The 25127-nt window shown below is 47.3% G+C and overlaps 1 protein-coding gene across 1 annotated transcript in view; it reads right to left on the bottom strand.

Annotated features, from left to right (window-relative positions):
• Window positions 1–25127, bottom strand: part of KLHL4 (kelch like family member 4) — a 126405-nt gene that overhangs the window by 46282 nt on the left and 54996 nt on the right. The window contains exons 2-3 of the mRNA XM_040325047.1: window positions 8957–9130; window positions 7721–7857 (exon numbers count right to left, since the gene is read on the bottom strand). Of these exons, the coding sequence (XP_040180981.1) occupies window positions 7721–7857; window positions 8957–9130 (311 nt within the window). The remainder of the gene's footprint in view (window positions 1–7720; window positions 7858–8956; window positions 9131–25127) is intronic.

Genomic DNA, 25127 nt, shown 5'->3' with positions numbered 1-25127 from the left:
AATCAAACCTACTCGAGAAAAAAAGGCAATTACTTCCAAATTGTATAAATGGAGACGCATTTCTCTTCCGCTCGATTGAAGTCACAATCCACAATCAGCCCGCTCAGGACTGAATATCACAAAATTGGAATTTCACTATCAATGTAAAATATAAATGTAGACAACAAAGCGGAGGCCGGTCGCGTCTCCTCCATCCCGGCTGTGAAAAGAGAGCCCCTGTTGTCAGTCTGGGGTCTGATTAGCCATTCATAGAACGGCGGAAGGTTCGGGGAGAGGCGGTTTCCTGTGACTGGCTCCATCATTGTATACATTCCCAGATGTCATTTCTATACAGAGGAACGGCTCAATGGGAGCTCCCAAGCATGGATGTGTTGCATGTTTCTAATGTACATTCCTTCATTTCTTTATATCAGATTAACGGATGGAAATTCTCTAATCAACTTCCTTTGGAACAAGTTACAATAAAAATGTATTATCTAAACACACAGACACAACAGTGTTAGGGGTTAGAGTTTGAGGTTTAGGGTTAGGGTTTGGGGTTAAGGTTTGGGGGTTAGGGTTTGAGTTTAGGGGTAGGGTTAGGGTTTAAGTTTAGGGTTAGGGGTTAAGGTTTTTAGGGTTTGGGTTTAGGGGTAGGGTTAGAGTTAGGGGTTAAGGTTTGGGGGTTAGGGTTTGAATTTAGGGGTAGGGTTAGGGGTTAGGGTTTAAGTTTAGGGTTAGGGGTTAAGGTTTTTAGGGTTTAGGGTTAGGGTTAGAGTTGGGGGTTAGGGTTTAGGTTTAGGGTAGGGTTATGGTTAGGGTTTAGGTTTAGAGTTGGGGGTTAGGGTTTAGGTTTAGGGGTAGGGTTTAGGGTTAGGGTTAGGGTTAGGGTTATGGTTTAGGGTTATGGTTTAGGGTAAGGGGTTAGGGTTAGGGTTATGGTTTAGAGTTAGGGGTTAAGGTTTGTGGGTTAGGGTTTAGGGTTATGGTTAGGGGTAGGGTTTAGGTTTAGAGTTAGGGGTAGGGTTTAGGGTTATGGGTTAGGGTTATGGTTTAGGTTTAGGGTTATGAGTTAGGGTAAAGGGTTTGGGTTAGGGGTAGGGTTAGGGGTTAAGGTTTGAGGGTTAGGGGTTAGGGTTAGGGGTTAAGGTTTTTAGGGTTAGGGGTTAGAGTTTGGGGGTTAGGGTTTAGGGGTAGGGTTAGAGTTAGGGGTTAAGGTTTGTGGGTTAGGGTTTCCCCTTAAAGGATAAGGCTAAGACTCAGGAATTTTAATAGGGACCTCGCCCAGAGGTCAAAGGTCAGAAGGCTGGTTCCCAGAGGTCAATGGTCACGAGGCATGGCTGACCCACCCCCACCAAAGTGTACCGCCTACCCCAACTAAGTCGGGGGCAAGCAGGGGACGGGCACTTGAACTTTCACTTACAGGACTTATCCCTCCCCCTGCCAGTGAAGGATAAGCAGCTCATCTCTTTGTTACTCTGCTTTCTCCTCCCATCAGCCTGATTTCCTATTTGTCTCTTGTGATGTGTAACAAATTTTGGAATGTTTCTTATTATGTGCCGCTAGTCTCTAAATGTTTCCTGCCCCATGTCTCCAGGATTCCAACACTCTATCGTTACATGTCCCCAGTCTCTAAATGTCTCTCGTTCAGGGGGGCATGGCCCCTTGGGAGCTTTTGTCATTGTTCCCAGGAGACATTGCAGAGGTCTGCCGTGAGTTAACGCGGGATTTAGAAAGAACTTTAAGCAAGTTCTTTCTAAATCCCGCGATAACTCGAGGCAGACCTCCACAATGTCTCCTGGGAACAATGACACAAGCTCCCAGGAGACATTGCGGCATCGAGGAAGTGACGGAATACCTGATGAATCTATATACAGGAAGCGGCCAGTAGCATAAAGGATTACTAAGGTTCGCCTGCCCCTGACAGTGACTCGAGCTGGGCATCGCCGCTTAGTGAAGGATTGGCTCGGGCGGCTCGGCTGCTCTAGTCCTGCAAAGGGAACTGCGTTCCTGCTGTGAAAAAAGTGCAGGAACTCCGTTCCCACGCGTTCCCGCAGGACTTGAGCCCTGATCTGTAGCACTACCCCGAAGGAGCTGCTGGTTTAGATTTGGGTTTTGCACGTTACCTCTAAGTTCGTTGTCAAGGGAAGAAAGTCTATAGAAATTGCAATGTCCACACAAGATGTAAAACCTTCAACTGCTAGGTTTTATTTTTGCTGCAGTAAAACTTGTGGAGAAAGTAGAAGGTAGAAGGAGAGGGGGAAGGTTCAGGTACGCGGTACAGAGCACACCGAAAAAAATGGCTAAAGTTCCAGTGTTCACCACTCTCTCCTGAGTGGGTATTGTTCACCCGGATAGACCCCTCTCACATGGCCTAGCAGCCGGTATGACGCACGGACAGTATGAGAACAGTCACTGCCACAGACCATCTGAGAACGAAAGATGGATAGTCAGGGATCCTCTGCCACAGGATTTAAGTCCTGAACTTTCAGCCTTACAGTAAAAGAGCCTTTAAGCCGGTGGACTTTAAGACCAATAGAGTAGTGGATCCCTTTATAACAAAGTCACCAGGCCTATCCCGAGACATTAACTTGCTTTGCTTGGTCTCCTCCAGGGCAGGTCCTCCCCCGGGTTTCCTTTGTTAAGCAGCTTCCCCCACTTGGATGGACAGCTTGGGATCCCCTTTTTCATTGTAGGCCCCAGCCAGCATAACTGGGCCTACTTCATGGAGATGCGACCTCGGGCCAACATGGTCCCGAGGTCACACACACGTGCCTCTCGCCAGGAGGGCCACGAGGCAAAGGACCCCGAAAAACGGCGTCTGCCCCTTAAGCATACCCCCCAACCGTCCCGGGTTCCGCTGGATCCTCCCGAAATTCTAAGTGTTTCCCCGGCCCCGGGTGCGACATTACGGGTGGCGACATTCCGTGCCTCCATTTTTCAATTTCCCCCGCCATGTTTGTTGTCCGGTGCCTGGCCTGTGATTGGGCGTATTGGCATCATGTGCGTCGTGGGGCTGACCTGTATGCGAACGTCTAAAAGTCCCGCCTCCGCACATGACCGCTATATGCCCAATCACAGTGTGGGAAATACGGACCATGGTGGATGATGGTGGTGCAGGTGGATGGCGCTGGCGGGGATTCCGGACAGACATATTTGCACAGGTAGGAGAAACCTCTCCCCGCTCAACAACTCTGATCCCCGGCCCCCCCCCTCAACAACTCTGACCCCCCCGTTTAACAACTTTGATCCCCGCCCCCCCGCTCAACAACTTTGATCCCCCCCCCACTCAACAAGATGTCCCGCATTGGATTTATAAAATGTTGGGAGGTATACATTAAGTGTCCCTCCCCAGCATGCACAGCGGGGCACCACTCCCACTAGGCTGCTGCCGAGAAGGGTCACTTAACACACCACATGGTTCGCTTGTGTTCCAACATGGGCCACCTACAGGCAACAGGGGAACATCCTATCAAGCACAACCATAGCCAGAACAGAGGCTAATTTCAATGGAATTCAACAAAGTCTGAGCCAAACTATTGGCTCAGACACCCTCTAAATTTAGAATAGCGCCCCAGTCATTGGGAGCAGGGCGCTACACAGCACTACCTTCATTGAACATTGTGTTTGGTCCTTTGGCTCTTTGGTAATGTCTATGGCCATGGCAACACTTTCAAGGCTTTCTGGCTGTCACTAATTAGCAAGGATAGCATTGCATGACAACCTCAGTCCTACTAACCTTCAAAAGTAAATGAGAAATAGCAGCTCCATATGTATATCCTGACATGTTCCCCTCGGACACCCCGGTGAAAAATAAACTCTGTTTTACTAGTAGTCGGTTGTTAGCACAACCTCTCTTGGCCTCCGTTCCTCCATGGAATTGCTTTGTGGATTGAGCAGAGAAGCATTTTATTGTTGAGGTTAAAAGGTGAGCAGGCTGGAGAGATACAACAGCACTAAATTCACCTTTATCTTATTAGCAGGCTGACTGATTGCCTCACATCGGCCTCATAAATCCTATTAATTGACTTGTTCTCCTTGACTTTTACAAGGCCCTGGAATTACCGTACAACAGTCGCAACACCAAATTAATTGTTCCTATGGCTTAGGTGACACAGAAGAGTAATTTGTGCCTTTTTTTTTCACTAATAGGGGAAGAGGAAGAACCGTAATTCCATCTCCACAGTCAATGCCACAGGAGAGGAGTAGCGGGTAGTCCGACATCTGTTGTAGTTCAGGTGCTGCGGTTACACAAACCCTGGACTTGTTGGTGTGATTGGTGAAGATATTTGGCTTCAGCTTAGAACCAGCAAAGAAAAAAGAACTATTGCTGCCTTTAGCCATAGCAGAAAAACGGTAAGTAGGTTCCTTAGAGGTCAACCGCAACACCCTATTCCCGGCACAAGGGACAACTACTGTAACTGTTTGCCAAAGCCTCCGCCATCTTGTCTCCACACATCTTCTCCAGGCACACGCACAGGCATTACAAGGCTGGCAGTTACAATTACTTCCAGAGGCATGATGGGACTTGTAGTTCTGCACTGCAACAGTTGGAGGGCCCCAGGTTGCCTACGCCTGGTCTGGATGACGATGGGCGTCCTCCAGCCAGGAAATGAGGCAGGGCTCTATCTGACTTGCTGCAGCTTCTAATGCACATGGTGGAAAGCTCACAGTGTGCAGTGAAATCAGAGGAAGCCATTTCAATCCATGAGAGGAGGGAAGGGAAGGCCAGAGAGCAGGGAAGCAGAGGCGGCTCTTTAATTAGGCAAATTAGGCGGTCGCCTAAGGCCTCGCACTCACAGAGGCCTCGCGGCCACCTACCTTGCCCAATGCATTACCCCAGTTTTGAGGACAGAGGATGTTAACGCTGCTGTGCTCAGGCAGCGTTATGAGCCCTGACTCAGGAGCGGGTGCCGCCAACGTCCCTAACAACCAGTGAATATCGGTGACACCACCCCTTGTGACTTCAATGACCCGGCACGCCCTCAGTCAATTACATCACCAGGTGGCCCCCGCCCCTTAGTTATTAAAGAGCAGGATATAGGGGCCGCCTTGTTAAAGGGGGCTTCCAGATTCTGATAAGCCCCCTGCCCACCGACCCCCCACAACCACCGTCCAGGGTTGTCGGGAAGAGTCTCTTGTCCTTGAATTATTTTTCTCATCATGGTCGTGAGTGGGGCCCCATGTCAAGTTTTGCCCAAGGCCTCACAAAGCCTAGAGCAGAACAGTTTTAATTTACTGTGCTCTGAAGTGAGATAAAAACAATCCTCTGACTTCAGCTGGATTAGAGCGCGATTTACTAATTCATGACTATTGATCCGCCCTTATTACGGAACCCGAAGGGTTTGAGCACTATTGACAGCATAAAGCCACCGGCGATAAATAATGCTAAAGCGGCAATAAAGGGATTTGACATCAGAGCACTTTGCGTTCTCGGGGTCTCATCAGTGTCGGAATGGTATCATTTGCTATTCAGCGTCAGATCTTCGTCGAGCTTTGTTTCGAGCCCCGCTCACTCTCCTCGGGGCGTTTGTTTAATCTCGGAGTGATGATTAATGGGCAGCGCACTTCTCTTACACCAAAGCCTTCTGTTCCGGGGAGACTCGTGCCGAGCCTTGATTCCGACCTTTGAAGTCGACAATTGGATAAGCACTTTTTTTTTTTTAAAACAGCGGTGAAAACATCCTTTAATCCCAAAGCACTGCAGATATTACAAAAGCAGAAGCCATGAAAAGGGGATAAATTATATATTTTTTTATTATAAATGTAATTTCGGCTCGTACATTGTTCTCTCCACACATTGCAAAAAATGTTCGTACAGCCTATGTGTAATTTCTGTGTTATGTCCAATCTGCTTAAAGTTTCATCATTACCACCCTCATCAATGAGGTGGTTGTGGGGGGATCTAAGAGCAAGGGGTTCATCAGAATCTGGAAGACCCCTTCAATAGAGGCCCCAGATACCCCACCACAGAAAGGAGTATGGGTCTCTGTGCAATAAGAATACAGAAAAAGTTGCATAGAGTCCCCCCTGGCCAAGCACCTTGTCCTCCTGTTGATGAGGACAATGGCCTCTTGCCCCAAACCCTGGCTGGTAGTTGAAGTGGGGGTCTGAGGGCAAGGGGCTTATTAGAATGTGGAAGTCCCCTTTAACAGAGGACCCAGCTACCCCACCAGGGGAACGAGTATGGGTCTCTGTACAACAAGAATACAGAAACAATTGCATAGAGTCCACCCTGGCAGAGCACATACTCCCCATGTTGACCAACAACCCTGGCTGGTGTTTGTGGGAGGGGGGTCTTAGAATGTGGAAGTCCCCTTTAACAGTGGTCCCAGATTCCCAACCACAGATAGGAGTATGGGTGCAACGAGAATACAGAGTCCCCCCTGGCAGAGCAACTATTCCCCATATTGACAAGGACAAGGGCCTCTTGCCCAAAACCCTGGTTGGTGGTTGTGGAATGGGGGGGGGGGGGTCTGAGGGCGAGAGGCTTATCAGAATCTGGAAGTCCTCTTTAGTAGAGGTTTCGGATACCCCATCAGGTGAATGAGTATGGGTCTCTGTGCAACAAGAATACAGAAAAAGTTGCATAGAGTCCCCCCTGGCAGAGCAACTATTCCCCATATTGATGAGGACAGGGACCTCTTGCCCAAAACCCAGGCTGGTGGTTGTGGGGGGGGGGGGGTCTGAGGGCGAGAGGCTTATCAGAATCTGGAAGTCCCCTGTAATAGAGGCTTCAGATACCCCACCAGGGGAATGAGTATGGGTCTCTATGCAATTTTTTCTGTATTCTTGTTGCACAACACATACTCCTTCCCATGGTGGGGTATCTGGGGCCTCTATTAAAGGGCACTTCCAGATTCTGATAAGCCACTTGCCCGCAGACACCCCCCCCCCCCCACCCACAACCACCAGCCAGGGTTTTGGGCAAGAGGCCCTAGTTCTCATCAACATGGGGACAAGGTGCTCTGCCAGGGGGGACTCTTTTTTTTTTGCACTTGTTTCTGTATTCTTGTTGTACTCTTTTTGTATACTTGTTGCACAGAGACCCCTACTCATTCCCCTTGCCCTCATTCCCCCCTCCCCCCCAAAAAAAAACACCAGCCAGGGTTTTGGGCAAGAGGCCCTTGCCCTTATCAACATGGGGACAAGGTACTCAGCCAGGGGGGACTCTATGCATTTTTTTCTGTATTCTTGTTGCACAAAGTCCCCCCTGGCAGAACACCTTGTCCCCATATTGATGAGAACAAGGTCCTTTTGCCCAAAACCCTGACTGGTGGTTGTGGGTAGGGGGTTTGAGAGCAAGGGGCTCGTCAGAATCTAGAAGTCCCCTTTAATAGAGGCCCAAGATACCCCACCACGGAAAGGACTATGGGTCCCTGTGCAACAAGAATACATAAAAAGTTGCATAGAGTCCCCGCTGGCAGATCACCTTGTCCCCAAGTTGATGAGAACAAGGGCCTCTTGCCCAAAACCCTGGCTAGTGGTTGGGGGGGGGGGGTCTGATGGAAAGGAGTTTATTAGGATGTGGAAGTCCCCTTTAATAGGGGCCCCAACTACCCCACCACGGAAAGGAGGTACATCTACTCATCAAATTCCACTTATAACTGAACCATTAGATAGATGATCCTTGGAATACATCTTACTATATACATCAGGGTACACTTTGTGCATCAAATTACAACATCGCTCACGTTGGAGGTATACAGCAGTATTCAGATGACATCAGAAGGTCCCTTACCTGTATACGCATAGTGTACGAGGGCTTTAAGAGCATCGGGGTCCACGCCTTCCATTTTGATCTCCTCCTCTTTAGCTTCGCGAACGTCGTTTGTAAACATTGCAGCAAAGTAGTCGGAGACGGCGCTCAGGACCAACCTAGAGAGAAAAGTGGTCTGGTGATTGGGAGACATTGTTGCATTAATCTTTACTTAACTGATTGCATTCTATGATAGATTAAGTGTCATTACCCCCGACTGTCTCTAATTCCCTGGGACTGTTCTGGGATTTGTCGCCAATCCTGGGGTACATCGGACCCACCCTGTGTCCCGATTCCTGGCGCTGAGATTGTTGTTCCAGCACCCAAAGCCGATATCTGGCTGACATCTGTACAGGAGAGTTGGGAACACCTATCCCCACCGTTTCTAGTCATATGAAGAAGATGACACCGCTAGGGAAGTCGGGGATGGGCTCCCTCAATGTGCTGTGAGGCGTTATGCTGGTCTGAGGTCTGCATGGTATCAGTGGGAGGAATAGTGTCCCATCATTGGTATCAGTGGGAGGAATAGTGCCCCGTCATTGCTATCAGTGGGAGGAATAGTGTCCCATCATTGGTATCAGTAGGAGGAATAGTGTCCCATCATTGGTGTCAGTGGGAGGAATAGTGTCCCATCATTGGTATCAGTGGGAGGAATAGTGTCCCATCATTGGTATCAGTGGGAGGAATAGTGTCCCATTATTGGTGTCAGTGGGAGGAATAGTGTCCCATCATTGGTATCAGTCGGAGGAATAGTGTCCCATCATTGGGAGGAATAGTACCCCAAGGTAGGGTGACACCATTTCCAAACTACCATTCAGGGACACCCTCCCTTCCCAAAATTCAGCTTGTGCTGTAACGAATCACAGCACAGTGATTGGACACAAGAGGCAGGATTTATGATTTCTCCAATCACAAACAGGGGGCGGGACTGTGCTCCTCCAGGCATTTCTGGCCAGAACAAGTACTGTCAGTGAGTAAAGCGGTGATGTGGCAACCTTTTTTGGGGGCATCAGATTGGCCTGGGGGGGGGGTGGCTGTGTTAGTTTCATTCACAGACACTGTATTGTCCTGGAATGAAGGTGCCCGGGACAGACCTACAAAATGCGGGACTGTCCCGGGCAATCCAGGACATGTGGTCACCCTACCCCAAGGGCCAGGAAAATGGATAGCAAAGGACCTCTGCTGTGGATCATGTAGAATCTCCTCGAGGGGACTTACCTGTGTGCTGGTATTTTATAATTGCCGGCGATCAGAAGGACGTCACACAGCTGCTTCTGCTGCAGATAATTCTCCATCTTTCGGAAGGTTTGCTCGGCATGGTTCAAGCTCTGGAAATACTCGTCCGAAGTACCGTTGGTCATTCTACTGGGGGAGGAGTTGGAGTCCGGGAGCCTGGCAGGAGAAGAAGAAGAGTATGATGAGCAATCAACCGCTATTCAATCTACAGAAACATTGACATTGTGTAATACTACAACCTCCGTGTGTCCTCCATAATAAGGACATTTGCGGAACATTTGGCTTCGGCGAATGATGAATTTTTAAAGGGGACCTGTCATAAGAACTCAGACTTCACATAAATCTATATGGGGGCATTACTAAATCACATGACCAAGCAAAAAAAAACGTCCTTATACTCCGTGAATGTGAACGTAGGCAAAGGTGACGGGTCTCTGTAGAGTATTGTGAGAGTCTAAGTCTGGACTTTGAGACTCTTGCATTGCTCCCCTACCCTGGAAAGGGTCAAATGCATGTTAAGTCTAGGGGCAGAGGAATACGTTGTAATACTCGCTCAAGCCACCTCTGGTGCTCCAGCTTGAAGGGGGGGGGGCATCACCATCCTCAAATGAAGGACTATTGGTCCTGTATGGTACATGATGACCGAGAATGAGCTCAGGTGGGGTTTGGATCCTAGTCCGAACCAGTGGCGTAGCGTGGGGGGTGCAAGGGGGACAACCGCCCCAGGCGCAAAAGTTAGAGGGGCGCTGTCACAAGTGTGGAGAGGAGGGAGCGCCAACAACAGATGGGACATAGTAACATATGCACAATGTCACCACTCCAGGCTTTACCAGTCATTATCAAGCACGCTCTCCTCTTCCCTACAGCCACCGCTGTCTCACATAGTGGATCATGTGACCAGACTGGAGCTAGCTAGCTGAAAATAGGCAAGTCCATGGGTCAGGGGGGCACAAATGACTTGCCTCGCCCCAGGCGCTGACAACCCACGCTACGCCACTGGTCCGAACCCACCTGAGCTATCTCACCAAGAAAGTGTCACAGCTCCCTGCCAATCATAAGTCGTTTACACGGTTACATAGTCGTTTATACACAGTTACATAGTAGGTGAGGTCGAAAAAAGACACAAGTCCATCAAGTCCAACCTATGTGTGTAATTATATGTCAGTATTGTATATCCCTGTATGTTGTGGTCGTTCAGGTGCTTATCTAATCGTTTCTTGAACCCATCGATGCTCTTCACTGAGACCACCGCCTGTGGAAGGGAATTCCACATCCTTGCCGCTCTTACAGTAAAGAACCCTCTATGTAGTTTAAGGTTGAACCTCTTTTCTTCTAATTTTAATGAGTGGCCACGTGTCTTGTTAAACTCCCTTCCGCAAAAAAGTTGTATCCCTATTGGGGGGTCACCAGTACGGTATTTGTAAAATTGAAATAATTTCCCCTCTCAAGCGTCTCTTCTCCAGAGAGGATAAGTTCAGTGCTCGCAACCTTTCCTCATCACTAATATCCTCCAGACCCTTTATTAGCTTTGTTGCCCTTCTTTGTACTCGCTCCATTTCCAGTACATCCTTCCTGAGGACTGGTGCCCAGAACTGGACAGCATACTCCAGGTGCGGCCGGACCAGAGTCTTGCAGAACGGGAGAATTATCGTTTTATCTCTGGAGTCGATCCCCTTTTTAATGCCAATATTCTGTTTACTTTGTTAGTAGCAGCTTGGCATTGCTTGTCATCTACTAGGACCCCCAGGTCCTTTTCCATCCTAGATCCCCCCAAAGGTTCTCCCCCCCCAGTGTATAAATTGTATTCGTATTTTTGCCACCCAAATGCATTATTTTACATTTTACTACACTGAACCTCTTTTTCCATGTAGTTACCCCCCCCATTAATTTGCTCAGATCTTCTTGCAAAGGCTTCCACATCCTGCAAAGTCATTGCCCTGCTTAGCTTAGTATTGTCCACAAATACAGAGATTGCACTGCCTACCCCCATCCTCCAGGTCCTCCAGTTCGTTTATGAACAAATTAAACAGGATTGGTTCCAGCACAGAACCTTGGGGGGGCCCCACTACCCACCCGCTTATACCTTAAGGTGCGCTAGCAGGGCCGCTCATTTAGATCAGGCTGCTTTAACGCAAGGCACGTTCACTCACAACCTAAACGTTTCCGCTGCACGCATTGTTACATGCGTTAACATGTTGCGGCGGCGATATTAATTTTGTCTCCCAACCCACTAAGGCGCAGTAGTTCTGATGTACGTGTTTTTAATGACGCATAGTGCGCGGGGGGCGACGCGCACAATGTAGCCCGCAATGCCGCGTCCCATGAGTGTGAATGGGGCCTAACTGGCAGATGCTCCATGCATTTGTGAACGCCGAACGGTTGCGATTCCGGTTAAATGTGTCATCTGGAGGTAATTATAATTATAATAACGCGTTTTCTGCGGATTGTCAGCGAGCACTGCGTTCCTGATAATCTGACGAATGCATTGCGGCGCAGAAACAGGATTTTATTCCATTAACCTCTCTGAATAAAATAAATATTTGCCGGCTCGTTCGTCACGCAGGGTTGTTTATTCTTCTGAATGTGTTTTTTTTCTCCCTGATTGTTTGGATACACCGAGTTCTCTGCTTCGTTTTCAGGGCCGTTCTGGAAATAAACCAAACGCTTCCATTTATAGAGGGAAATCTGCTTATATTTTACCTTCCCTGCCCCCCATCAACATAATAAAGAAATTTTTAACATGAAACCTTTCCATTTTCATTACATAGCTTATTTTAGACCCAGTGATGTCATCACTGTGTCTCCGTGATCCTCTATGCAATGCAGGCAGATCATGGCTGATGGCAGGGAGCTGTACACAGCTTCCTAATAACATCCCAGCACCCAGCCTCAGTACCAGGGCCGGCCTTAGGTGTTCAGGCGCCCTGTGCGAGCTAATCCTGTGGCGCCCCCCCCATCTTCACCCCTTGCCCCCTGGTCACCTAAACATACACAAAGAGGCTGTCCAGGGCCCCTCTATCCTCTGCCGGGAGCCTGGGGAGTGACAATGAGGAGGAAGAGGTGAGTCAACAGTCAGCGGAGCCCCTAGGTGGCAGTGCGCCCTAGGAGGCTGCCTTCCTAATCCGCCTAGTGGTAGCGCCCACCGCCCGGCCCTGCTGCGACTCACATTTTGCGAGCTGCGATGGCCGCACGGCGCCCCTGTTGCCCATGGCGCCCTGTGCAGCCACACGGCTCGCACACCCCAAAGGCCGGCCCTGCTCAGTACTTTTTTTTATATATATATTTTTGGGGATATTTATTATAGCAAAAAGTAAAAAATATTGCATTTTTTTATAAAATTGTCACTCTATTTTTGTTTATAGCGCAAAAAATAAAAACCGCCGAAGGGATTAAATACCACCAAAAGAAAGCTCTATTTGTGGGAAAAAAAGGACGCCGATTTTGTTTGGGAGCCACGTCGCACGACCGAGCAATTGTCAGTTAAAGCGACGCAGTGCCGAATCGCAAAAAACTGTCCGGGTCCTTTAGCTGCCTAAAGGTCCGGGTCTTAAGTGGTTAAAGCCGGGATCCTGGAGCCGCGCAGCACGTGAGCCGGTCACTTCTCCTCTAAGCCGCCTCTCACCGGCTTCCTGTTTTTCAGCCCCGGCGTGAAGCTGAACCCGACTTTGTTTTAGTAAAGTGATAATAATTCACCTGAGTGGCCGCCTCCCTCTTTGTTCTCTCCCGGCAGAGCGCAGGAGTTTATTATTGGCTGCAGGCGAGAAGATAATTATTTTTCAAATTAAAGTTCAAGGTTTTTTTTTTTTTTAAATTGCAATTCTGAAATCGATCGTCCCGATCAATCAATTATTCAGCTGGCTCTGTGCGGCGGGCGGCCGGAGGGGAGAGGTGGGTGGGATTCTTGGTGCAGCCTCGGCGCTGCACGTTTTTTTCCTCCCTCCAGGTTATTGGATGATACACCGACTCCCTAATAATCCCTACTGAAGAGGAGACATTAGAGAGGTTATTGAAGTGTCCGCTCTCCCGGATCATAATAGTTTTCCTGGCGGCGATCTCATTTTAAATAAGAGGCAATAAGTATATCGCGCGGTACGCTAATTGTTTCCCACCGCGGCGGGGAGCACGCTTTGTTCTTCTTCAGCTTCTTTCGTCTTTCTCTTTATTTGTTCTATGTAGCCTGAAGTGATCACTTTAAAGCAATATTAAAGTCTTGTTTTTTTTTTTTTTTTAAACAGCGGTTTTGCACAGAGCAGCCTGAATAGGCATGCGCACAGGGTGTGCCTGGTGTGCCCAAGCACACCCTAAATCACTCTGTGCAGCACAGATTCCCCCTACTGCCCTGCTTCCCCCCCCCCCCCATTTCCCCTACAGTGCTTCCGGCTTCCCTTCTCTCCTCTCCCACCATGGTTTTGCACAGAGCAGCCTGCATAGGCGTGCGCACAGGGTGTGCCAGGTGTGCCCAGGCACACCCTAATCACTCTGTGCAGCACAGATTCCCCCTACTGCCCTGCTCCCATCCCCCTATTTCCTCTGCAGTGCTTCCGGCTTTCCTTCTCTCCTCTCCCACAGTGGTTTTGCACAGAGCAACCTGCATAGGCGCGTGCACAGGGTGTGCACAGGCACATCGAGCAGAGTGAAGCCGCCTCTCCCTCCGGTGTTTATGTGTACACAGGGGGAGGGAACCTGCTGTGCCGCGCTGATGGCTGATCTGAGGTACTGAATGGGATGGGGGAGGTGCTGAAGGGAGGTCTGTGCTGAATGGAGGGGCCTGTGCGGAATGGGGGGGTCTGTTCAGAATGGGGGGGTCTGTGCTGAAGGGGAGTCCATCTGTGCTGAATGGAGGGGTCTGTGCTGAAGGGGGGTCTGTACATTCTCTAGGCTATATTTATATGGGCATGGAGTGAAGCTGAATTATCTCAAGAGCCATTTCACACTGGCAGCGGCGCTTTACCATCATTTTAGCTGCGCTATTCGGCCACTAGCGGGACGATTTTAACCCCCATTAGCGTTTTAAGAAAGGGTTAAATGCGACCCTGTGTATCACCGCTGCCGAAGCGCCCCTCTCTGAAAAAATTTCAGCGGACGCCCATGGGCCCGAGGATTATTAATTTAGGCAATGGAGTCATCCTCTGTGAAAGGATAAGCTCATCGTCAGTCCGAATGGCCTTGGCGGTGACACCTGCGGCGTCAGCGAAGGATTTCGTCCTACAGGCCGCCAGAACCGAGCAGGGCCCCAGGAGCAGCAGTAAAGATAAACCCCCGCTGTATTGTCCAATGACGGGGATCATGTCTGTGCTGTACGCCGGCGACAGATAAGATGTCACAATGGAACATGTGAGGACTCACGCCGAGCCGACCGAAAATAGAACTTGTCATACTATGAAAAAGGAACCGTAACAACATCGAGAGGAGCCGACGCGATCGTTTCTCATTCGTTTGGTTGTGGATCTGTCACAGCCGTGTGTTTAGGAACCAAGGCGCTTGAAATCCATATTCCTCGTGAGGAGCCTGCGGCACAGAGCCCAAAAAAAAAAAAGCAAAACACCAAAGCCAACCCCCAAAAAAGTGCACTAGGGGAGCGTCCCACAGATGATGGACCCTTCCCTGGCTCCCCGGGGGGCACAGGACTCATGACAGGGGCGAGGCGCGCTCAGGTCCACCTCTCAAAAAGAACAATAAAACAAATCTGTAACAGAAAGCAAAACAAGCTCCAGAGGGGTGAAGTCCAAACTGGAAAGTTCAGAATGAGATTATGGGGAGCATCATAGGATGTCTGCAGTCTCTGACCATCTCCTGTACTATGTTTGCAGTCTCTAACCATTTCCTGTACTATGTCTGCAGTCTCTGACCTTCTCCTGTATTATGTCTGCAGTCTCTGACCTTCTCCTGTATTATATCTGCAGTCTCTAACCATTTCCTGTACTATGTCTGCAGTCTCTGACCTTCTCCTGTATTATGTCTGCAGTCTCTGACCTTCTCCTGTATTATATCTGCAGTCTCTGACCATCTCCTGTACTATGTCTGCAGTCCCTGACCATCTCCTGTAGCATGTCTGCAGTCTCTGACCATCTTCTGTACTATGTCTGCAGTCTCTGACCATTCATTGTACTATGCCTGGAGTCTTTGACCATCTCCTGTATCAGGTCTGCAGTCTTTGATCATCTCCTGTAGTACGTCTGCAGTCTCTGACCATCTCCTGTAGTATGTCTGCAGTCTCTGACAATCTCCTGTATCATGTCTGCAGTCTCTGACCATCTCCTGTAGTATGTCTGCCGTCTCTGTCCATCTCCTGTACTATGTCTGCAGTCTCTGACCATCTACTGTACTATGCCTACAGTCTCTGACCATCTTCTGTAGTATGTCTGCAGTCTTTGACCATCTCCTGTAGTATATCTGCTGTCTCTGACTATCTGATGTACTATGTCTGCAGTCTCTGACCATCTCCTGTACTATATCTGCAGTCTCTGACCATCTCCTATAGTATGTCTGCAGTCTCTGACCATCTCCTGTTGTAGGTCTGCAGTCTCTGACCATCTCCTGTACTATGTTTGCAGTCTCTGACCTTCTCCTGTAGTATGTCTGCAGTCTCTGACCGTCTCCTGTAGTATGTCTGCAGTCTCTGACAGCTGTCTGTAGCACTGAATCTCTCACAGGCAGGGGCGGACTGACAACCCATGGGGCCCCCAGGCAATAGAAGATTATGGGGCCCCTGGGCTTACAGGTGGCCACCACGCCAGGAGGCAGTGCAGAGGCAGGGCAGCTAAAATCTCAGGATTTTCACATCAAAAACAAGTCGGTTTAAGACATAGCAGGGACAGATGTAAAAAAAACACTGATTTTTACATACTGTCCCTGGTTTTACTGAGCCTGGCAACCCTGATGGGGCCCCCTAGTGGCATGGGGCCCTCGGGCAGTGCCCCAAAGTCCCAATGGTCAGTCGCCCCTGCTCGCAGGGCCCCTTTGATGATGTCGGGGAGAACACACAAGACCTCCTATCTCAAGGAATGAACTGCTCTAGGCGGTGTAGCCTGCAGCTGATATGTTCATCTACATGGATGGCCTGTCCTGTTCTGTGGCCCCCAACGCGTGTGATAAATAAGATCACCGTCATGCAGAAGGATCCTTTATTTCCTGTATGGATCCCCTTTATCTTCACATAATAATAACAAATGAACGATCACAGCGATCGCTCTCCATAACGGGATATTTAATCACAGCGCTCTAATGAGGTCTCACGCTGACATTGTTTATGTAGAAGGAAAAACAATCGGGAATATTCTTTACTGCCGTCATAAATACAAGTCATAAAAATATCATTAGAATAATAATAATAATACGCGTTTTAGGTTTATTGTAGAAGGTGAGCGACTCAGCGGGGGAGGAGCCTTCAATTCATGTTGCTTTATTTTATTTATTGTGCATCATTTTATTTATTTTGGAACTCTACGTGCCTCCATACTATTTCATAGGGATTAGGAGATTTCATTTCAATAGCATTTTCTATGAAAATAAAACAAAAAAATCCGGAGAATTTGCCAAGATTTCCCAATTTTGGAATGCATTGAAATCAATGGAAATGGTAAAATCAAAGTCATATTAACCACTTAAGGACCCTGCCTTTTTTTTATATATATATTTGTTGTTTACAAGAAAAAATCTGTATTTTTTTGCAAGAAAATTACTTAAAATCCCAAACATTATATATATACAGTATATATATGTATAATTTTTAGCAGAGACCCTAGAGAATAAAATGGCGGTCGTTACAATATTTTAGGTCACACTGTATCTGCACAGCGGTCTTTATAACACAATTTGTTTGGAAACAAATACACAAAAATCATTATGAAACGCAATAGTTACCCCATTTTTTTTGTATAATGTAAAAGATGAAGTTATGCCGAGTAAACATGTCACGCTTAAAAATTGCGCCCGCTCGTGGAATGGTGATAAAATACGGTACTTAAAAATCCCCATAGGTGGCACATCAGTGCCATCAGTGAGTGCTCATCAGTGCCCTACAGTGCTATCAGTGATCTACAGTGCCATCCATGCCCTACAGTGCCATCAGTGACCTACAGTGTCATTAGTGACCTACACTGCCATTAGTGAGTGCTCATCAGTGTCACTACAGTGCCCTATTGGTGCTCATCAGTGGCCTACAGTGCCATCAGTGATCTACAGTGTCAGTGACCTACAGTGCCATCAGTGATCTATAGTGCCATCAGTGAGTGCTCATCAGTGTCCTACAGTGCCATCAGTGCCCTACAGTGCTATCAGTGATCTACAGTGCAATCCATGCCCTACAGTGCCAGCAGTGAGCTACAGTGCCATCAGTGACCTACAGTGTCATCAGTGACCTACACTGCTATCAGTGATTGACAGTGCCATCCATGCCCTACAGTGCCATACGTGACCTACAGTATCATCAGTGACCTACACTGCCATTAGTGAGTGCTCATCAGTGTCACTACAGTACCCTATTGGTGCTCATCAGTGCCCTACAGTGCCATCAGTGAGTGCTCATCAGTGTTCTACAGTGCCATCAATGACCTACAGTGCCATCAGTGAGTGCTCATCAGTGATCTACAGTGCCATCAGAGCCACCAGTGCCATCAGTGAGTGCTCATCAGTGCCACTACAGTGCCCTATTGGTGCTCATCAGTGCCCTACAGTGCCATCAGTGACTTACAGTGCCATCAGTGAGTGCTCATCAGTGTCCTACAGTGCCATAAGTGACCTACAGTGCCATCAGTGACCTACACTGCCATTAGTGAGTGCCCATCGGTGCCACTACAGTGCCCTATTGGTGCTAATCAGTGCCCAATAGCGCACATCAGTGCTCATAAATGCCACCCTATCAGTGGATCCCCATTAGCGCCTGCCAGTGCCGTAAAAATGTGTAAAACATGCTTTAAAAAATTAGTTTTAATTTTCTTTCCACATGTTTTTGGAAAATGTGCTCCCTGCATGTTGGGCCTCTGTATGTGGCCAGGCTGTGTAAAAGTCTCACATGTGGTATCGCCATACTCAGGAGGAGTAGCAGAATGTATTTTAGGGTGTAATTTTTGCTATGTATATGCTATGTGTTAGAAATATCTTAGAAACGGGCAATTTTGTGTAATAAAAATGCGTTTTTATTTTCTTTCCACATTTTCTAAAAACATGTGGAAAAAAATGACATGTTCAAAAGCCTCTCTATGTGCCATACTCAGGAGGAGTATCAGAATGTATTTTAGGGTGTAATTTCTGGTATGTACATGCTATGTGTTAGAAATATCTTAGAAATTAACAATTATGTGTAAGAAAAATTAGTTTTTAATTTCCTTTCCTCATTTTTCAAAAACACATGGAAAAAAATAACGGGCCAGATTCAGAAACAAGATACGCCGTCGTATCTCTGAGTGCGGGAGGCCGTATCTATGCGCCTGATTCAGAGAATCAGTTACGCATAGATATCCCTAAGATCCGACAGGTGTAAGTGTCTTACACCGTCGTATCTTAGGCTGCATTTTCAGGCTGGCCGCTAGGTGGCGTTTCCGTATGTTTACGCAAGGAATATGCTAATTAGGTAGATACGGCGATTCAGAAACGTACGTCCCGCCGGCGCATTTTTTTACTTTGTTTACATTAGGCTTTTTTCGGCGTATAGTTACCCCTGCTATATGAGGCGTAGCTAATGTTAAGTATGGCCGTCGTTCCCACACTGAGTTTTGAAATTTTTACGTCGTTTGCGTACGTCGTTCGCGAATACGGCTTTACGTCATTTACGTTCACGTCGAATCCAATACGTCCTTGCGGCGTAATTTGGAGCAATGCACACTGGGATATTTAACGGACGGCGCATGCGCCGTTCAAAAAATACGTCAAAAGCGCGGGGTCAAGTACAATTTAAATAAAACACGCCCCCAACATCCCCATTTGAATTAAGCGGCCTTACGCCGCAACACATACGTTACTCCGCTGTAACTAAGGGCGCAAGTTCTTTCTGAATACCGAACTTGCGCCCAAAGTTACAGCGGCGTAACGTCTTGGAGATACGTTACGCCAGCAGAAAGATCCGCTGATCTTTCTGAATCTGGCCCAACATGTTCAAAAGACTCATTATGCCTCATAGAATATAAGTTGGGGTGTTTGCTTTCCAAAACAGGGCCATTTTGTGGGAGTTTCTATTGTCCTGGTGCTCCAGGGCCTTCAACAGTGTGATAGATAGTCAGGAAATTAGATGTGTAATTTATGCTCCTAGAACGCCTGAAGGTGCTCCTTGCATGTTGGGCCTCTCTATGTGGCCAGGCTGTGTAAAAGTCACACAAATGAGGTATCGCCAAACTCAGGAGGAGCCACAGAATGTATTTTGGGGTGTCATTTTTGCTTTGTACATGATGTGTTAAAAATATCTTATAAATGGACTACTTTGTGTAAAAAAAATGTGTTTTCATTTTCTTTCCACAATTTCCAAAAACATTGTGGAAACAAATGACTTGTTCAAAAGACTCATTATGCCTCATAGAATATACGTTGGGGTGTTTGCGTTCCAAAATGGGGTCATTTTGTAGGCATTTCTATTGTCCTGGTGCTCCAGGGCCTTCAAAATTGTTATAGGTAGTCAGGAAATTAGATGTGCAATTTATGCTCCTAGAACGCCTGAAGGTGCTCCTTGGATGTTGTGTCTCTGTATGTGGCCAGGCTGTGTAAAAGTCACACACATGTGGTATCACAATACTCAGGAGGAATAGCAGAATGTATTTTGGGGTGTAATGTTTGCTTTGTATATGCTATGTGTTAGAAATATCTTATAAATGGACAACAACTTTGTGTAAAAAAAAATGAGTTTTCATTTTCTTTCCACATTTCCAAAAACTGTATGTCAAGTGGGGGGGGGGGGGGCTTAGGGGTTCCTATGCCCAACAGCCCCTGGGTCAAAGATACTGCCACTGTCAGCCTTGTAACAGAAGGAAGGCGCCCCCATCCCTACAGTAAACCATTGCACCCAGGGCAGCCACCCCTCCTGCGCACCTCTTGTCCTGGCACTGCACTAAATGATGCTGGACGTCCTTTAGCCAGAAAATGAGGCGGGGTTCTATCTGGCTTGCTGCAGCTTCTAATGCACATTGTGAGAAGCTCACAGTGTTCGGTGAAGTCAGAGGAAGCCGTTTCCATCCAGGAGAGGAGCCGGTACAAGGGAAGGCCGAAGGTCCAGATTTAAATGGTTACATCAAGTTGATTTTTTTTTCTTTTCTCTTATTTTTAGAAGCTGACCAACTGCTTCATTCCTGTCCTCCTCCATCACACAAAAAGATAGAGGAGGCGGCCCTCATGAATTATAGACGGCGCTCTTGTTTTCTTGCCTACATATTTGATAAATCTTATAAAAATTTCACCAAGTTTCGGCTCTGAATTATTTAAAGTTGAAGCTCTTGATTCACGGCCGAGGTTCTGCCTCCCGCCATTCCGGCTCCTAGTTTGTTATAGCGAATCCTGTCTGCGGCCGTTCCTCCGCCGGGGACAGAATTATTGCAAACACTTTTAGGACAGGAAGCCGGCCCGTCCGCCGGCCCGTCCCCCCGGGGTATCGTTATCTTTTTTAAGGGTTACAATAATCCAAGTTTTTATTGCCGCTGTGATTTTTTTTATTTTTTGCACAAATAACTTTGATGGCAAAACAAACTTTCTCACCGGGGGGCGGTGATGCACTTATCACCTCAATGCCCGTTAGCGCGCCATTCACTGCCAGAGCCATGTTTGCATTCATTTTGCTCACGTTTGAAAAAAAAGAAATAAATCATTGTGGACCCGAAGATTATATAAACCCCCCCCCTCAAGAACATGTTACTGTATATTTCCTGAAAGCAGACACCCCAGAGAATAAAATAGTGGTGGTAGATATTAGGGCATCGGTTTATCAACCACTTGCCCACTGGGCACTTACACCCCCCTTCTGCCCAGGGCAATTTTCAGCTTTCAGCACTGTCACACTGTGAATGACAAATGCGCGGTCATGCACTGATATGCAGCACTGATGGGCACTGATAGGAGGCACTAATGTGCCACACTGATGGGCATTGATAAGAGCCACTAATATGATGCACCGATGGGCACTAATATGCTGCACTGATGAGCACTGATAGAAGGCACTGATGGGCACTGATAGGTGGCACAGATGAGCACTTATGGGCACTCATAGGTGGCACTGATGAGCACTGATAGGTGGCACTAATATGCCGCACTGATGGGCACTGATAGGTGGCACAGATGATCCCTGATGGGCACTCATAGGTGGCACTGCTGGGCACTGATAGGAGGCACTAATATGCCGCGCTGATGGGCACTGATATGCTGCACTGATGAGCAGTGATAGAAGGCACTAATATGCCACACTGATGGGCACTGATATGGTGCACTGATAGGAGGCACTGATGGGCACTGATAGGCGGGACAGATGAGCACTGATGGGCACTAGTAGGTGCCACTGATGAGCACTGATAGGAGGCACTGAATGAGAGCCACACCCCTCCTCCATCATTTTACTATACAGCGGGTGGGAAGTGGTTAAAACGCACACATTTCAGTAAAAAAAATACACGAAATTTAATTTTAGGGCACACAAATGCAATATACTACACAACTGTTGGTAAAATATAGAAGATGAGATTGCACCACCAGATACCCAACTTGTCAAGTCTTAAAATTGCGCGCACTTGTGAAATAGTGGCCAACTTCAGCGCCCTTTATCTTCCATAGGCGACATGTTAAAAGCAAAAAAGAAGAGAGGATGCGCCAATCTAAGTGCAGTAGAATAGAAAGTTTAATGAAAATGTGTAAGACACACAGCCAAATGGCTACTCACAAAATATAGGAAGTACAAGGCATGTATATGACTCTGGTCCGGTGTCACTACAGGGGTCTGGCAATCCCTGGTCCCAAACAGTGTCCTCAGCAAACAGGGGAGCTGGTGATGGTAAAATTCCAGTGTCCCTGGAAAGCCACGGGGGATATACATTACTCTGCATGTATGGAATTTAATCATCACCAGCTAAACATAAAACACGATTGTCAGGTCACCTGTGGCCAGGTTACAAGTGGACACCGTTCGGGTCAGGGATGGACCGCAGGGTAGTGAACCCTATAGCCAACTGCTGCTATCAGAGAGGAAGCGTGAGCCCAAGATTGCCCAGGGCGCGGAGTCTAAGACCCAGCTTTGTGTTCAGCCTCTAGTGGTGAGGATGGCCTTCGCCGCAGCTGGATCCTGGTCGCGACCCCTGGGATCCCCTAGGTCACACTCCTCAGGGAGAGAGGGGAAGCAGCAACCAGGAAAAGTGATGGGGATGGGTAAGCCGAGGTCGGGGCAACAGGCAGACTAGGGTAACCGAGGGACAGGCCAAAAGGTCAGGGTCACAGGCAAACAAGAGTAGTCAGGGACGAGCCAAATCGGTACACAGAAAGGTTAACGTATCACACGGCAGACAGGAACTCAAGCTAGAAACAAAGGTTGAACAGCCAAGCAGACTAGCAGTGCAGTGGTTAATAAAGGCTTCCTGGGGTGGAGCCATACAGGGAGGAAGGTGATAAAAGACAGCCAGAAAGAGGGTCAGGCCTCTAATGAACACATGGAGACAAGTAAGCTGCCAGACTTTATTGCATGTCTATGACAACGATGACTGACCAAAAATGTAAAACACGATGACTGACCCAAAACCGTTACACCAAATATAAAGACATGACATCGGTATCACTATCACGGATATATAAGGGAGCCGCCGTGGCGTTTCGTCATTTCCTCTCTGCGTCCCTCAATGCCATCGCATACAAACAATTAATCTGACATTTCACCGTCATCCTCTAAACATCCCAGCAGTCCAGACATTTAATATTTACAGACCAATTAGCAGCTCGGCCTGATATTCCGGGTGCTGTAAATTTGTCGGTGCAGCTTTGTTTTCTCATTGTATTTCTGCTAATTGGCGGTGACGGGTAATTTACCGCTCGCCGCAGTTGTATGTCTTTAGCACAGTGCAGCAATTTTTCCTCTCTGCATTGTCAGCCCGGGAGGCAGGGCTCCTAATGTCTCCTCTATTCCATTTATTGACTCCATATAACATTTTGATGACGCTATCATTTTAAAGAGCCCTAGGCATGCGTTTAAACTTTAAAAGCAGACGTTCATGACGGGGCTTAGGCTGGAAAATTAAAGTTCAGTCTTAAATTTTTGTCATTTTGCAGACTTATTTATGAAAGAGTTATATTTGCCCCCCCCCCCCCCCCCCCCGATATTGAGCTTATTTGGTATGAGCCATACACTTTATCATGAATCTCATGGAAGAAGTCACCTGTCAGGGCTTGTTCACACTAGAAAAGCGACACACACACACTATTGCCAATGGTTTCTGATGATCACCCTTCTAAATAATTGAATTATTACTAAAATGTATCTTAATTTAAATACAAAAGTAACAGTTTACTTGGATCTCTCTATCTTTTATCTGAACAATATTTATAAATAATGTTACTTTGTATCTCTCTATCCCCATCTAATCTAATGTTTATTAACAATGTTATGTCTGATCAATGTTTATAAACAATGTTACTTTGTATCTCCCTATCTCCCATCTGGTCAATTTTTTTTTAATCGATGTTACTTTGTGCCCCATCGTTGGCGTCAGTGGCAGGAATTGCCATTGTTCCCGTAATTGGGAGGACTTGTGCCTTATCATTGCTGTCCTTGGGCCCCCGTTCTTGGTGTCAGTGGGAGGAATTGTTCCCCATCATTGGTGTCAGTGGCGGTGCGTCCATAGGGACGCAGGAGCGCCGCCCCCTCTGGCTCGCTCACAGCCAGTCTGAAGCTCCGGGACCGCGGGACTTGCGGACCCAATCGCCGATGGAGTCCCGCGATTGGTCCCCGGAGCTGAAGAACGGGGAGAGCTGTGTGTAAACACACCTTCCCCGTTCTTCACTGTGGCGCCGTCATCGATCGTGTGTTCTCTGATCTAGGGAATCACAATCAATGACATCACACCTAAAGCCACACCCCCTACAGTTAGAAACACAGATGAGGTCATACATAACCCCTTCAGTGCCCCCTTGTGGTTAACTCCCAAACTGCAATTGTCATATTCACAGTAATCAGTGCATTTTAAATGCATTTTTTGCTGTGAAAATGACAATGGTCCCAAAAATGTGTCAAAATCGCTGATCGCTGCCATTAGTAGTAAAAAAACATTTTTATAAAAATGCAATAAAACTATCCCCTATTTTGTAAACGCTATAAATTTTTGCGCAAACCAATCGATAAACGCTTATTGCGATTTTTTTTTATACCAAAAATAGGTAGAAGAATACGTATCGGCCTAAACTGAGGGGGGAAAAAATGTTTTTTTATATATTTTTAGAGGATAATTATTTTCTAGCGAAAAGTAAAAAATATTGCATTATTTTCAAAATTCTCGCTCTATTTTTGTTTATAGCGCAAAAAATTAAAACCGCAGAGGTGATCAAATACCACCAAAAGAAAGCTCTGTTTGTGGGAAAAAAACGGACGCGACGACCACGCAACTGTCAGTTAAAGCGACGCAGTGCCGAATCGCAAAAACTGGCCGGGTCCTTTAGCTGCCTAAAGGTCCGGGTCTTAAGTGGTTAAAACTTCCCTTAGCCAACGACTTTGCTTCAGTATATCTTTAAGAGGAATAAGTTTGGTGTTTTTTTTTATGTTTCTCAGAAGATCTGTTCCATACTGATCATTTCCCTCTGATGTTTTATCCAGTCAATTAAGAGAGCGGACTTCGTGTTCCTTCTTATATAAAATCGATTTGCGCTCGGCTTTTCCAAACAACCTTGACTAAAACCATCTCCACTTGACAGCACCTGCATATGATTTATCCTCTCAAGCACTTTTTTACGAGTAGCTGTGCCGTCAGCGCGGCGATAATAGAACAGAAAAGCCTTGGCGCATTCGGCTAGCGAGAGTGCCGGCTTTATGAAGCTCTTGTCGGGCTCCCTTCATTACCACGGGTGAAATGAGTGCTGGCGATGGACGTGAATTGCGCGGAATGGACTCGAAAAAGTTTGTAGCACACATCTGTGTCAGGAAGATCCGACAGCCAAGTGTAAAACTTTTCTTTTAACCACTTAAGACCCGGACCTTTAGGCAGGTAAAGGA

Source organism: Rana temporaria, chromosome 9, assembly GCF_905171775.1.
Source record: "Rana temporaria chromosome 9, aRanTem1.1, whole genome shotgun sequence".
Taxonomy (NCBI): domain Eukaryota; kingdom Metazoa; phylum Chordata; class Amphibia; order Anura; family Ranidae; genus Rana; species Rana temporaria.
The sequence above is the reverse complement of the archived record's forward strand: the minus strand, read 5'-3'. Positions and strand labels throughout refer to the sequence as shown.